The sequence below is a fragment of the Aotus nancymaae genome, unplaced genomic scaffold (assembly GCF_030222135.1).
Source record: "Aotus nancymaae isolate 86718 unplaced genomic scaffold, 86718_ANA_hifiasm-v0.15.2.pri h1tg000057l, whole genome shotgun sequence".
Taxonomy (NCBI): domain Eukaryota; kingdom Metazoa; phylum Chordata; class Mammalia; order Primates; family Aotidae; genus Aotus; species Aotus nancymaae.
In genome coordinates this window covers 32,304,333-32,319,631 of record NW_026988471.1, presented here as the reverse complement: position 1 = coordinate 32,319,631, position 15,299 = coordinate 32,304,333, and the positions used below count along the sequence as shown (strand labels likewise).

The 15,299-nt window shown below is 37.8% G+C and overlaps 1 protein-coding gene across 15 annotated transcripts in view; it reads right to left on the bottom strand.

The window, feature by feature from the left end:
* The window catches only part of LTBP1 (latent transforming growth factor beta binding protein 1), a 458,896-nt gene that overhangs the window by 33,769 nt on the left and 409,828 nt on the right, over positions 1 to 15,299 (bottom strand). For all 15 annotated transcript variants that reach the window (XM_064363976.1, XM_064363978.1, XM_064363977.1 and 12 more), the window contains 4 exons: positions 4,726 to 4,902; positions 3,968 to 4,054; positions 1,572 to 1,700; positions 740 to 880 (listed from right to left, as the gene is read on the bottom strand). In XM_064363976.1, the coding sequence (XP_064220046.1) occupies positions 740 to 880; positions 1,572 to 1,700; positions 3,968 to 4,054; positions 4,726 to 4,902 (534 nt within the window). The remainder of the gene's footprint in view (positions 1 to 739; positions 881 to 1,571; positions 1,701 to 3,967; positions 4,055 to 4,725; positions 4,903 to 15,299) is intronic.

The following is a 15,299-nucleotide window of genomic DNA, read 5'->3' as shown; positions in this document are numbered from 1 at the left end:
CCCGCTATAGCTTCCTACTGTTATATAAAATGTCCATTATCTTGCCTGTCCTTCATAAGCCTGAGGGGCTTCTCACTCTTCTAATCTTCACTTTTTCACTGACTCCTGTCAGACCCTACCATTTCTTTCCACGTAACACTTCTTGGATTCATGCTTTCTCATCCATTTAATCTGCCAAAGCCCTGGACTAGTGACACTTCATCCTAGAGTCTTTAATTCCTGCCTTCCAATCGACTTTATCCAAAGCAGTCTCCTGAGGCGACTGATAGATTAGGCCAGTTATCAGCGGCTTTTTGCCAATTATCAGTAGCATCAGGGATGACAGGAGTTTCTATCAGTGGACTTCAGGGCTCTCCACCACCCTGAGAACTCCACCCTGTGTTCTGCCGAGCCTTATCCACACCCTCCACTCTGCTGAGCACACCTAATTATCTTTCCCTGAATTACATTTCCCTCAGCTGCCTTTGCAGGTTAGGGATGATGAATCCTCAGCCATGGAACATCCCTGTCATCTGCTCAGCCCCTCCATATTCCACACTGAATGAGTATGTCCAGGCTATTAAATCTCACACATACTGATGATAGGCATCTTATTATTTCTGTAAGTATCTCATTTTAGTTATTTCAAAATACCCAGAGAATCCTTTTTTTTCCTATTTTCCAACAGTTCACATTTCAGTCAAAAGGAAAACCTTATGATATTTATGTGGACGCAGGTTTGCATCTCCTGGAAACATACCATTTGACTCAGCCGGTTGTATACATCTTTTTTCTGAAGCATCCAGGACCATGGGATGAGTACAGAAGCAGTTATAAGAGCCCTCTGTATTAACACACTGGCCATCAATACAACTGTTTGGGTCCTGACATTCATCTATATCTTAAGACAAAAAAAAATACATTACTAAAGAAAATCAGCCATCAGTTGTACCTCATACACTTACCAAACTTTACACATTGCTATATTCAGTCCAGATTCCACGGGCTGCCACATTTTAATTAAACACACATTATCATCTGAAAGAGAGTGGCTCTGACTATGAAAATGTAAGCTGCTCTGATAGAAAAACAATATTGCTGCTGCTGCTGACATTAAATAAGGAAAGAAAACATCCATGAACAGGATATGCTTAGAAATTTAAGCTGAAATAGCTCTTTATGATAACTTTTAAAATTATTTCCTTTTGCCATGTTTTTCTGCCTAGTGTATATGGTTTTCTGCTTAAGCATTAAAGTCTGGGTCAGTATTTAAAACGGCTCTCACTTGCACGGTATGAGTGATGAAACAGGAGGTCCCACAGACCAAAAGAACACTTCAGTTATACCAGCAGCCTGAATTATAATTCGACAGCGAATATTAACTCTTTGTTTGAAATACATTCAAACAGTAGTATAGAGGTGTTTTTTTAAATTTTCTTAAATCGTGCTTAAGAAAAAGATCCCTATAACATTTACACGTCTTTTCAACATATGATTTAGATTCAAGGAAATTGTTTTTACTACATAGCATACGTGTTTTTTTCCATCTGTATATTTTCACAGTACACCAGACTATATCCCTTAAAGCTTACCAAAGCACTGCAGTTTGACAGGATCATAGTACGTCCCTTGCTTACAGTAGCATTCATACCCAGGCCGAGTGTTCAAACAGAAACCATCTTTGCAGATTTCTTGTCCAAAAAGTAGGCATTCATCTGCATCTATGGGAAAAAATTGAGAAATACAAAAAGGAGTTAGGTTTGATCTTTCAATTAAAAAGCGTCTAACCAGATTTGGGGCTTCAAGTTAGATATCATAATACTTATATTCAAAGGAATCCTACAGAAACAGCAATTTAACATTCTTAAAATAAGGCCTAATTGGCAGGCACAGTAACATAAACAGATATAGTTTGTCTGTGATATTTAAGAAGCAACGGCCAAAATATTACTGGAGAAGTGTATTTGTAAATATGGCTTCTGAGATGCTACCTCATATTTGATGAAATAGTCTACGGCTCCATAGTGGCATCAGTAAAAAGATATACACCTTTTAAGAAATGTGTTCTGTAATGTATATTCTGGCCCATTTACTAGCTGAGATGTAGAAAGTTTCCAAGAAGGTTTGGTGGAAATTGAATGCAATTGAATGCAAGTCTTTCTTTTTCTTCTTTTTTTTTTTGTGTGTGTGTGGATGGTGGGGAGTCTAGCTCTGTCGCCAGGCTGGAGTGCAGTGGCGCAATCTTGGCTCACTGCAACCTCTACCTCTTGGGTTCAAGTGATTATCCTGCCTCAGCTTCCTGAGTAACTGGGATTACAGACATGCGCCACCACGCCCAGCTAATTTTTGTATTTTTAGTAGAGCTGGGGTTTCAACCATCTTAGCCAGGATGTTCTTGAACTCCTGACCCCGTGATCGACCCACTTCAGCCTACCAAAGTGCTGGGATAACAGCCGTGAGCCACTGTGTCTGACCACAATTCGTTCTTGATAATAAAAGAAAGTAGAAGTTGCTAAGGGGGTTAGCAGACCCATTCCCCCATAAAATGAACAGCTTTTGCTATCTTAGTTTACTCAATGATAAATTGGAGACAATAGGAACATATCTACTAAGAGTTTACACAATGATAAACTGGAGACAACAGGAAGACCTACCTAATAAGAGTGGAAGGATGAAATGAGATACTTCATGTATAGGACTCAGTACATGCTCTGGCATAAGTAGATGCTCAAAAGTGTTATCTATTGCTTTTACTGCTATTATTAGCGTCAGTTCTAGCATTTTAGAGCTAATGTCATCTATTCCTCATTTTACAACCTAAAGACTCCATAGATGACTTACTTAAAGTTACACAGATGGAAAATGGCAAAGCCAAACCTAGAACATAATGCTGGTTGGATCTGAATCCAATCTTCTTCCAACCATTTACAGCACTGCTAAAACAGGAGGAGGAGGAATTTATTTTCATAGAAAAGATAAGACGACTTTACGGTGAAATCAGAGCTCTGTACCTTAATATGAAGTGAGATTTAACTACATCCCTGCAAAAACATAGTAATGTATATTTGTGAATTTGGAAACCATTCAACACATATTATAAACCAAGTCTAGTTATTTAATTGGACTAAATTATAGATGTATTTAAAAAAATACAAATGGAATTTCTTATCCAGCTACTGATTATACCATATTATTTAAACACTAGTTTTCCAAAAATGGACAATAAAAATGATTTTATAGTCTGTTTTCCAGCTACTTAGCAGTCTTCAATATTAAACTATAAAGGAAAAAAAATCACTTTATATATAAAAGGTAATATCCCTACCATGAAAATGTCAAAAGTGAGTGGTTAATGAGGAAATATTCATACATGTGGATATTCACCAAAGTTAAAAGGCTGCACGTTTATTTTAGAATTGTATAATGGCAGCATTAAATACAGAAAATATGTCTACTTTGGTTGTCTTCTCTTCCATTTTTCATCATGAACTTGTGGACACTGGTAAAAGGCCTCATAATAGTAGGGAAAAGTCTACTATTACAAGAATCTTAGCTTTGTTGATGACCATAAAGACAAACATGATAGCAGTCAAATTTACATGGTCATAATTGATATGATTTCTATTAGACATCTAGAATAAAAGAATATATTTAGTAAGTATCCACTAGGTACAGAATTTGTTAAGTACTTTCAGTTATATTATCTTATTTAATCCTTATTATAACCTTTGAGAAATTATTCCTATCTCAGGGATGAAGAGACAGAAACTCAGAAGTTCACCTCTTAATGTCCACCTCCCAGCATCATAAAGCTTGTGTTCTGACTCCAAGTCCATAGGGACTTTCTTTTAATAGCAGAATTCAGGGCGTTGTAATCAGTTTCCAAGACTCAAAAGAACTCGAATTCTGTGAAACCCAAGCCATGCTTTCACTTGAATGTCTGACATGTACACAATGTATTGAGAATTTGTTTCCACTCGGTTCTGACCTTTGTAGTTCTGGCCACCAGCTTCGGAAGAGGATTCTCCAGCAGGCACAAAACCTTTCCCTTTAGGACACATTTCAGTGAACTCAGCTGATTTTAGAAAAGACAAAACCAAAAAAAGAAGTAAGTTGGGAAAAAAAAAAAGAGTCAACATCTTCCACAAATGCATGTTTCAAATTCAGTTTTGCTTTCTCAGACTCGGTAACTTTAAGGCAACTGCAGCAAATAAATTTAGTATAATCTCAAAAAATTATGAGTTAAGTGCAAATAAATCTAATGACCTCATAGGTTTTCTTACACTTTTTAATTAAAAAAATCTTTAATTTCACTCCTATTTTCTTACTTATGCTTTACTTGATATTATAACTATTATTTTCCCACTACTGTGATGTCTAGTATCTTAAAGGTTTAATAAGAATCGATTACACAAAATCTTAGCTTCAATACACAAACTTTAGTTACAAATAATGCTGTATCATTGTTAGCAACAAAGACTGATTTTAATTTTAAAGTGGAATAAAACGGAATTAACTTTCTACCAAAATATCACACAGAACCTGACTGTCACAATACACTCTGATGAACAGAAGTTCAAGGATTCATATTAAGATGAGATTCAGGTGCAGCTCTAGCCCCAAATGAAACTCACTCGCAGGTAAGACGCTTTGAGTTGCCTGTGGGAGTGAGTGTTATTTCAATGCCCAGGGACACCACATGACCAAACAAAGTATGACTTCACCGCTTAGCGGATTCATTCTTACCAGTCCCCAAGACCGGGCAGGGGAAGATTTCGCAGTTATCTCCCCATCCTGCACCCGATGTACAGCAGCATTCTTGTTTCGTGACATTGGGGGCCAACACATTATCACAGAGACTGGCATCATTGAGATTATAGTAGCATTCTTTCTTTTCTTCTTTGGGTTGATCCACATCTAAATCTAAATGGAGTAGAGAAAGTAAAGCGTGACGATAGGACACATCAGAACCACCTGTAACATAACACGTGGAAAACACAGTAGGTCAAAGAGTGACCGTGTCAATAGCATCTGCTGTACGGAGAATGCTTTCCACTTTCAGTGCCAAATTTTTCTACTCTGAGATAAAAATGCACTTGAATCCTGAGTTTTGGTGGAATTCTAACATATCCCAAGAGTGTAAATCTGTCAAAACCATTTCCTTTTACGTGAACCAATTATATTATTCTTGTAGATTTGGCTGTGAGTAGAGTTTCCATATCTGCTTTTCTTGCCGAACATAGGGCCATTTGTTACTGAGCTATAACACCTACTTAAATCAATAAAAATTTTCCCCAACACTTGACCAGGGGTCTGAGGCCACACATAATATTTAACCCTTAGGTGGTTATTTGAATCAACCATGCTGCCAATCTCTTCTGAAGAGCACACAGAAGAAGATAACTAGGAAAACACTGCCCTAATCTGAAGCCTATTTAATAACCTTTCATCACTGAAAATCTAACTACTTAAATTGTTGCAAATATATGACTTGGGTGAAATAATGAGTGCCAGCTAAGCCTCAGGGTAGAATTTCAAATCTGGGTTCTAGTTCCAGCTCAAGTGTGTCCTAGAGGAAAACATATTCTAACAGATTCAGCTTAACCCTCTGTGTGATAAAACACAAACAGGTAATATAAAAGAATACAAACGATAAAAGCAAACTCCACCCACTTTCAGATAATAATGAAATGGATTGAATTCGATCAGATACTAAGTCTTTGAACAAGTCTGGGCTTTTAAAAAATGATCACTATTTTGTGACTAGACTTGGAAAGTAGTCACATCCCTTCTCTCCTGTATGCTATAGAGTCCAAATTACTGCCTATGATCCAGTTTGAATTTATTAACAGTTTTTATTTAATGCTACATCAAATAAAAAGCTGACTACTGTCCTAATAATTACTTAGATTAACTCCAACAAAATACTGTCACTAGAACTCTACTGTTTCCAGATTCTTGGACTCAAAGAAACCATAAGGTCAAAAGGAAGACATTTATTGGTGAGGATCAGAGTTCAATGTCAGCACATACTTACATTTACCTTTGTTTTGAAGTTAGTAGATAATTATACTAGCAGGAAAATTAAATAAATTATTTTTACAATATCTTCCTATATGTTTATTTTGGCAGGGCCTAGTTGACAATGGAATTTTTTTTTTTTTTTTTTTTTTGAGAAGAAGTCTCACTCTTGTTCCCCAGGCTGGAGTGCAATGGCACCATCTCAGCTCACTGCAACCTCCGCTTCCTGGGCTCAAGCAGTTCTTCTGCCTCAGCCTCCCGAGTAGCTGAAATTACAGGCGCCTGCCATACGCCCAGCTAATTTTTGTGTTTTGTTTTAGTAGAGACGGGGGTTTCGCCATGCTGGCCACGCTGGTCTCGAAACTCCTGACCTCTGGTGATCCACTTGCTTTGGCCTCCCAAAATGCTAAGATTACAGGCATGAGCCACTACGCTCGGCCAGAAATTTTATTAATATACTAAATAGTAAACGTGTTTCTAAAATGAAAACTCATAAAATTCTATCAGAAAAGCTACTGCATTTTCTTTCCTGTTATAGCATTAAAAGCAAGCAAAGCAGCAAACAAACCTCTGAAATATACACTTCTCTCAGCAAACAGAGTATCAGCGAGAATATAAAAGGCCCCTCATATAGTTGATTCTTGCCAATTCTCTGATTATTTTGTCTTTAACAGATTTCAGCTTGGACTGTAAGTTAGCATTAATAGCTGGTGACAAGCAAACCTAGAACAACTGTCCAGGAAAAAACTCAAATGCTGATTTCTATGCAGCAGTTTATGAAGTGGTTTTAAATCATTTCCTTGTGTGTGAAATTGGGTGAAACCTGCCACTTCCCTCATCTGGTCTAGCTTGCTTCAAGAGTGCAGAGGACTGAAATTCACTTTGCCTACTCTTAACGGAAGGGATCTTTGTAAGAAGGGACTCCAAGCTCTTAGACACGGAATTACTTGGGAAAACTAAGAGTATGTATTTTAAATTGTTATTAAATCAATTATGAACCCCACAGAAAATTTTGTAATCTCTCCCTCAACATGATGAATACATTGTTAGCCTGCTACTACTACCAATTCTGCTCAATTATTTTATCCAGCTGGTCCAAATATGTAGCTAGCTATTAATAAAGAATAGTGAGAAATACCAATCAAAAAAGCAACAGAGTTTTGCTAATCAGGTTTATTCTACAGTTTGTGCTAATAACAGGCTCATTTTTTTTCCCTCCTCTTACAAAGTTGTAAGCATGTCATGGTGTTTATTACAAAATGGAATACTTTGGAATAAGGCCTCAATGAAGATTATGTTCACAGGTAATTAGAAACTATAGGCTTCTCTCTGAGTCTAAGCATCTCAAAATTTATAAATATATAAATTTAAATTTAAAACTTGAAATATATTTATATATAATTTTATGTATTTTAAACACCCACATATATACAGAAACAAATACATATATGGCAAACATTGTTTTGTTTTCTACAATGTTTGTTATACTCACATCATAGAAACTAAGAAATAAAACAATCTTTGCCTTTTTGAGGAAAGAAACAGATTATTTCCCATAAGGGAAATAATCAATAATATAATTATTCAGGTTTTACACTGGTTTTTATAAGGTTTGCTCTTATTTTCTAAGATGTTTGAACATTTAATGTTTATGCAGCTGAAACTGAGGGTTAGTCAGGTCCTCATCTGTGTTTGGAATGAAATGCAAATTCTTTTTTTAAAAATTGGTCCATAAAGATCATTCAGGGAAAAGCTACAATTTCCCTATCTTCCTAATCCTTAAGTAATTAAATTCCTGGAGCGTTTTTCCATTGGGATAAAACTCTGGTCAGTAAATATGTGATAATGTCATTTTTTTTCTTTTTTTTTTGGTGAGACAGAGTCTTGCTCTGTCACCCAGGCTGGAGTATAGTGGAGTCATCTCAGCTCACTGCAACCTCTGCCTCCTGGGTTCAAGCGATTCTCCTGCCTTAGCCTCCTGAGTAGTTGGGATTACAGGCATGTGCGCCACCACGCCCGGCTAATTTTATATTTTTATTAGAGATAGGGTTTCACTTTGTTGGTCAGGCTGGCGTCGAACTCCTGACCTCAAACGATCCACCCGCCTTGGCCTCCCAAACTGCTGGGATTACAGGCGTGAGCCACCGCACCCAGCTGTTAATGTAATTTTTTAAACAAACTCTTATGTGGGTTTAGTTCATTGCTGCCAGAGGTGAAGGGTTTCTATGTTGGAAACTAATTTTAAAAGATCAAATCAATGGTTATAGAAAGTGCCAAGAATTAAAAAATAAATTTTTTTTCTTAAAGATATTATGACTAAGATTAGCTGCACTACATACTTCATGCCCCAGAATTCTAAAAAACATATTACATCTCCTTCAGTATTTTCATATTTGATTTTTCAATTTGCATTAAGAGGTTGGCCTCACATCTGCATAAAAAGATCAATTTTTGTGTATTTTATTCTACAGGTGTGACCAGTAACAACAAAAAAGTCTGGTTTCAGACATTTTATATATTTTTTTCTGAAGGAACTTTTACAGAAATGTTTTCATGTGATCTGGAGGGTAATTATATGAGATAGAAGGTGCTGGTAAATACAGCGTCCTCACTTCCCAGAAGAGAAAACTCATGTCGGTTCCAAGTGTCCTGTATCTACTGCTTTCCCAAAAACTCTTCTTTGGGTCTTGGGCTCTTAGCATCCCACCTCGCATGGGTTTGTTCTGCTTTGCCCTTTATTCTCTGTTTTTGTTTTTCTTCTTGAGATAAATGGGGAAAAGGGAGCAGATAATCTCTTTTGCTGGAGGTTCAGCAACAAGGCCACAAATAGTGTGATCGTGTCCCCTGCCTCTAAATAGTGTGATCATGTCCCCTGCCTCTAAATAGTGTGATCGTGTCCCCTGCCTCTAAATAGTGTGATCGTGTCCCCTGCCTCTAAATAGTGTGATCGTGTCCCCTGCCTCTAAATAGTGTGATCGTGTCCCCTGCCTCTAAATAGTGTGATCGTGTCCCCTGCCTCTAAATAGTGTGATCCTGTCTCCTGCCTCTAAATAGTGTGATCATGTCCCCTGCCTCTAAATAGTGTAATCATGTCCCCTGCCTCTAAATAGGAAGGAGTAGGTTTGAGCTGGAGACACCACCTATAAAGAGCCCTTTCTGGGAGCTCCTTCTCTCTTGGTTCACCAGCCTAAAGAAGGTATGGGCCATTCACTTGTAGGGCTGTTTCCATCTTTAGTCTTTCCCCAAATATGTCTAATCTTAGGAATTACTGTTGGGGTGAGAAAATCCATAACATGTAGTTGGTCAAAGTGGACATAAGCTCTTTAAATGGGCTCTCCCTTTCCATTTACAACGCATTGTAAAGGTTTTTATGAGCTAATCCTCTCTGTACCTTTTTGGAACAGTTAGGATTAGAATTATTACAATGACCCAAGAGTAATACTGAGTAAATAGTCACCCTCAAAGAAACAGCTGCCTATAGTCCTGAAAAGAGATCAATATATCAAACTCCATGTAATGATGTTCAGTAAATTACTTTCATTTTTTATTTTAAAAATACTATAGGTACTGTTTTTAATGACAAAGAATTCTACTGTAATATTTCAAGGAAATGTTACAATGGTGAAGAGAAGAGAAAAATCAGGGATATTACTCTAGAGTGGAAAAGTAGGAAGAAGAAAAATGGGCAGAAATGGGTGAATGAAGGAGCTCCTGAAAGCAAAATAAAGTACAGTGGGCCCAGCCCTCTGCATCTGTGGGTTTCACATCTGTGAATTCAATCAATTGCAGATCAAAAATATTTGAAAAAATAAGCATACAAAAAAAAAACCAACAATATAGTGTAACCATGTACATGTCATTTATATAGTATTGGATATTATGAGTCATCTAGAGATGATTCAATGTACACAGGAAGATGTGCATAGGTGATATGTAACTATTATGCCATGTTCTATCAGGGACTTGAGCATCCATGAACTTGGGTATCAGTAGAGGCCCTGGAACCAAGCCCCCTTAAATACTGATGGACAGCCGTACTGCAGAGAAAGAAAAACGAGAGAAGAGTATACACTGAGATGAGTCAGAACAGGAAGCACATATGGAGATGGAGGAGGAACAGATGCCACACCACACAAGCTAGTAACATTCCTGACACTCGGGCGTCATGAGGGCCTGCAAGGATAAATGCATGAGTAAAGCAAATCTGAAGTGACACACCAAGTGTCTGGAAATGTTTAGAAGGAAATGTACAAACCATTCCTCTTCAGGCCTAATTTATAGCAAGTTCTAGGATCCAAAATGCATTTCTAATGCAACAGTGTGGGTATATCCCGTAGTATTAAGAAGATAAAATGAGACCAGCCTGGGCAACATGGTGAAACCTCGTCCTACAAAAAAATTTTAAAAATGAGCTGCACGTGGTGGTGTGAGGCTGTAATCCCAGCTACTCAGGAGGCTGAGGTGTGAAGATCACTTAAGCCCAGCAGGTCAAAGCTGCAGTGAACCATGATCATACCATTACACTCCAGCCTGGGCAACAGAGTGAAACCCCATCTCAAAAAATAAAAATAAATGAAGATCAATGGGGAGTGTGTGTGTGTGTGTGTGTGTGTATGTGTGTGTGTAGTTTGAGTATGTCACTTTGATTGATATGTCAGTTTATTCAAACACGACATCTCTTTATCAGAAACTCAGATATAATTTTAGGTACTATCTATAGCAAACAGAAAATCTTATAAAAGCAGTTTGGCTTTTATACCAAAAAGATGATACCTTCTCATTGTCATCGTTGGATGTGGGAAGAAACTTGACTCAAACTTTTTTTTTTAAACAAGTGAATGTATTTTCCTCAGCCTTATCTACATTTACAGTATAGATCCATTACAAATACACAATACAACCTCAGGAATTTTATGGCCTTTTATAATGTTTGCATTATAAATACTGTGGTCTTACTTTCTTTAATATTTTTTCCTACCAAAAGTCTTTTTTTCCAATCAGAAATAATTTTTATAAAACTCTTTCAATGTTAAATTTATTTAACAGGTTAACTAAACACATTTTAAAAAACAGACTCTGCCAAATGTAACAGTTGACTGATTGTTACGTGTGGTTTCCTGCCTTTAAAAAATGTGTACAGAGGTACAGCACAAAACCCGTGGTGTACCTCTCCAGGAAGGGAACGGGGATGCTGTGAAGGTTCCATTGTCAGAATTACCAAGGTGAGCTGTATTCTGTGTTCCTTGACAGTGGGGAGATGTTCTTCTTTTCTTTTAATTTAACCTCTTCTAATTTAACTTAAGCAATCTGAAGCAGCACTCCTTAAACAGAAGTGTGAACAGACATTTCCTCACTTAAGTGTGTCTCAATTAAATCTTTGAAAAAATGAAAAATCATTTTTATTCTGTAGAAGTAGCTAGGAATGGGATGGATGGGTTATGAAAGAGGCATGTTCTTCCAATGTGGAGAGGCAATTTATTCAACAGTTACTGGATGTCTACCATCCTTCAGGCACCATGCTAAGCAGTGAGCTGTTTTGCAGTGGATGCAGAGAGAGTAAGATGCAGACAGAGACTGTTAGCCACAAAAACAAAGAGTGTTAAGAGCAGAGAGGCAGAATCCTGTAATTCCATCTTGGGGATTTGGGGAACATGTGACAATGTGGTGACAGTCGAGCAGACTTTTAAAAAGGCTTGAGAGAGATTTCAGGGAAAAGCTTCCAAGAGGATGGGCACAGTGGCTCATGCTTGTAATCCCAGCACTTTGGAAGGACGAGGTGGGTAGATCACTTGAAGTCAGGAGTTCAAGACCAGCCTGGTCAACATGGCAAAACCCTGTCTCTACTAAAAGTACAAAAATTAGGTAGGTGTGGTGGCACAGGCCTGTAATCCCAGCTACTGGGGAAGCGGAGGCACAAGAACTGGTGGGAGGAGGTTGTGGTGAGCTGAGATGGCGCCACTGCACTCCAGCCTGGGCAATGGAGCAAGACTCTGTGTCAAAATAAAATAAAACAAGAGAAAGGCTTACAAGGGGAAGGGCACAGCAGTCAGAAGAGCTAGTAGTGGCAACGTTATCATCTTAGGAAAGCATAATTATTTGGGGTAGCCATAAGCAGGACACGGGCTTAGATGTAGGTATGGGGAGTGTAGCAGAGAAAGCTAAACAAGCAGGTTATGTTACTGAGGATAAAGGGTCTTGTTGCCCTGCTAATGCATTTGGACTTCATGCTATAAAGCAGTGGTAAGCAATTGAAAGACTGAATGATTTATACCCAGATCTATGTTTTGAAAACATTAACTCTGGCAGCAGTGTGGAGCAGGAATTGATGAGCGAGGCAGAGAGAGAAGGCAGGAGGCTACTGCAATGGTCCAGGTAAGTGTTGCTGAAAGACTGACCCAGGGAAGCAGTATCAGGAGCAGGGAGAGATTTGAAGGACACCCTGAAGGTAGAACTGGCAGGCTGTTATGATGGACTGCTTGGATGACGAATGGGGATAAAAAACATGTATGACTTCAGAATTTCTAGTATTGATATCTGGCAATTAATAAATAGACACAAGGAAAGGAAATGATGATTAATTTGGGTTTGAATAACTGTTAGCCAAGAGGCTTACATGACACCCTGGAAGAAAAAGTCTAATAGGCAGCTGGAAATAGGAGCATGGCACTCAGAACTGAGGTGGGGGCAGAAGATACTTACTTAGTAGGCAACATCATATGAGTAATGGTTGACTCCAAAGCAGAGAAAATATCCGAGGAGAAGAACATAAAGTAAGAGGAGAATTAAGCATGCAACTACCTGGGATGTTGTTATTTAAGGAATGGGCAGGAGAAGAAGAACCTGAGAATGAGACAGGAAAAGACTAGTCCAAGAGGCAGGAGGATGCAGGGAACAGTAATGTCATGAAATCAACCACAAGGCAAAGAAGGGGGAAAAGATGAAAAAGCACTGTCAAATGTTTCAGAAGAGTCTGGGATAAGACTAAAGAGTTTAGTGTATAGAAGCTCACTGACGGCTCACTTAGATGAAGAGTCAGAGGGCCTGATCCCAGTGCCTTGAAGGTCACATGGAAGATGGCTCTGTTGAGGCAGGGGAATATGGATGTCCTTTCAGAGTCCAGAGGTCAACGTGGTGACAGACACTGGATGGTGATACTGGAGGGGACTTCCTTTTTGATCTACTTTTGTATTTCTCAATTTTCTATGATTAATGTATATTAATAATGAAAAACAAAATGAAAAAAGCCAATTTTGAGAAGAATTTGATGTCTTGGGATCCTCAACCCTAAAAGTAGAAATGGTGACGTGGGATGATCCCTGAGTTGGGTTCCTGAACCAGTTCTGCCATTCATTAGCTATATAATCTTAAGAATAACATTTAGGACATTTCTCTGGGCATCAGTGTCTTTACCTATAAATAAAACAGTTGAGCTGGAAAATCACTAAGGTGGTTTCTAAATGCAGAAGTCTAGGACATAGCTCATGATGTGGGAATAAGATCTCAAATGTATTAGTGAAAACTGATATTTTAAGAAACCCTATGATAAATTGTTCAGTAAAGTGAAGAATTATTTTATAATACAAAGAATAACCCCAACTTAAATGCTTTATACTTTCTGATTTTGTTTGCTTTTCTTAAAGTGGAGAATACCTGTATGGGTTATAATATATATTTTTTTCATTGTGTTATTTTCATTACACCTTCTGTTTTAAGAATAAGATTTAGTTCCTACCACAGAATTTCCTCTGTACACCAATCAAGGCAGAGAACAGCATTTTGTGGGTAAGGTTTGAAGGCTGCAGTTGCCAAGATTAAATATTTACTGCTTCCTTTGCAGTGCCCAAAGACATAAAGTTTTTATTGAGCAATTATCACAGGCACTAAGGAAATAATAGCATCAGACTATATTTCATATCCATACCTTCTTAAATGTGATGAGTGGCCTGGTATGGACATTTTTTTAGTTACTTCTTTTTCAGATGCTTTTAGGCAATGCACAGCAATGTAAATTAGTGGCCAAAGGCCCAGGCAGTAAAAAATGCTAAGACAGACCTAAAAAATATATATATATATATGGGAGCCAAGAAAGTTTAGAAATAAAAACCATAGGACATTAGAGTTCCAAAGTACTTTAAAGGCTCATCTAGGACAATACCCTGCTGGAAGTGGGTGCTCTTCTGCCAGTGGGTATCGCACCTGTTCTTGGATGCCTCTGGGAAAGCACTCCAGTATTTTGTGAGATAGCTTTTTTGCTGACTAGCTCTTGTTAGTTATTGGAAAGCTCTTCTGGATACTGACCTGAAATCTGCCTTCCTAATATCCTACCCCTTAGCCCTAGTTCTGTCTTCAGTATGATACCACATCAAATTATCATGCTACTGCTCATTGCTGGAATACAGATTGTCCTGGGGGAATTTTACAACTAAATAAAAATGTGATAGCCTATACTGGGACTTTATCTTCCCCTTCCTAGGTAGTTTTCAGGAAGGATGAGAACTCATCTTTAGTATATTATCTTTATAATGAAATTAATTTGAATCCTATTCTGAAAACTTTTCTTTAAATTTGGTCTAAAATATTTTGTTCTATGGAACAGCAGATTCTTTTACTGGACAGAGTACAAACTCTCTCCATTGGCCTACATTTAAACAACTTGCATTAACTGGTGTTTTCTTGCCCTCTGTAAAATACTGCTGATGCCCATGGAAGGGAGAAAGCTCAGAGCCAGCCAGCTATTCTTGCAGAGGTCCACACACTTCTGCTCCTACAGGCTGCACAGTATGCAAACTAAGACTTACCTAGGTATATTCTCAAACATTCTGTGTCAGCGTATTGATTATTGTACTTACATAATTTAATTAAATATGATATCAACCAGTAAAATATGAATGTGACTTGAAGAGCTGTTTTTACGGTAAGTTAAAGCTTTAGAAAAATTAGATAAAGTTGAGTCAGTAAAAGAAATACTATCAAATTAGGTGTGGACAAGACAAGTGTAAAAAAATTGAGAAAAACTGTAAAAATATAGAAGGATTTTACATTCATTTGCTTTGAAAAAGCCTTTAGATTCTTACTCCCTTCTACATATCCTAACACATAACAGATGGGGTCTATGCAAGATAGCCAAGCAAACTCCACAAATGGACCCCTACACAAAAAAAAGACCATAGACTTTCTCTTCAAAGATTGGTACATGAATGAACTTTTTTTTTTCTTTTGAGACAGAATCTCAGTCTGTCGCTCAGGCTAGAGTGCAGTGTTAAGATCTCAGCTGATTGCAACCTTGCCTCGTGTGTTCA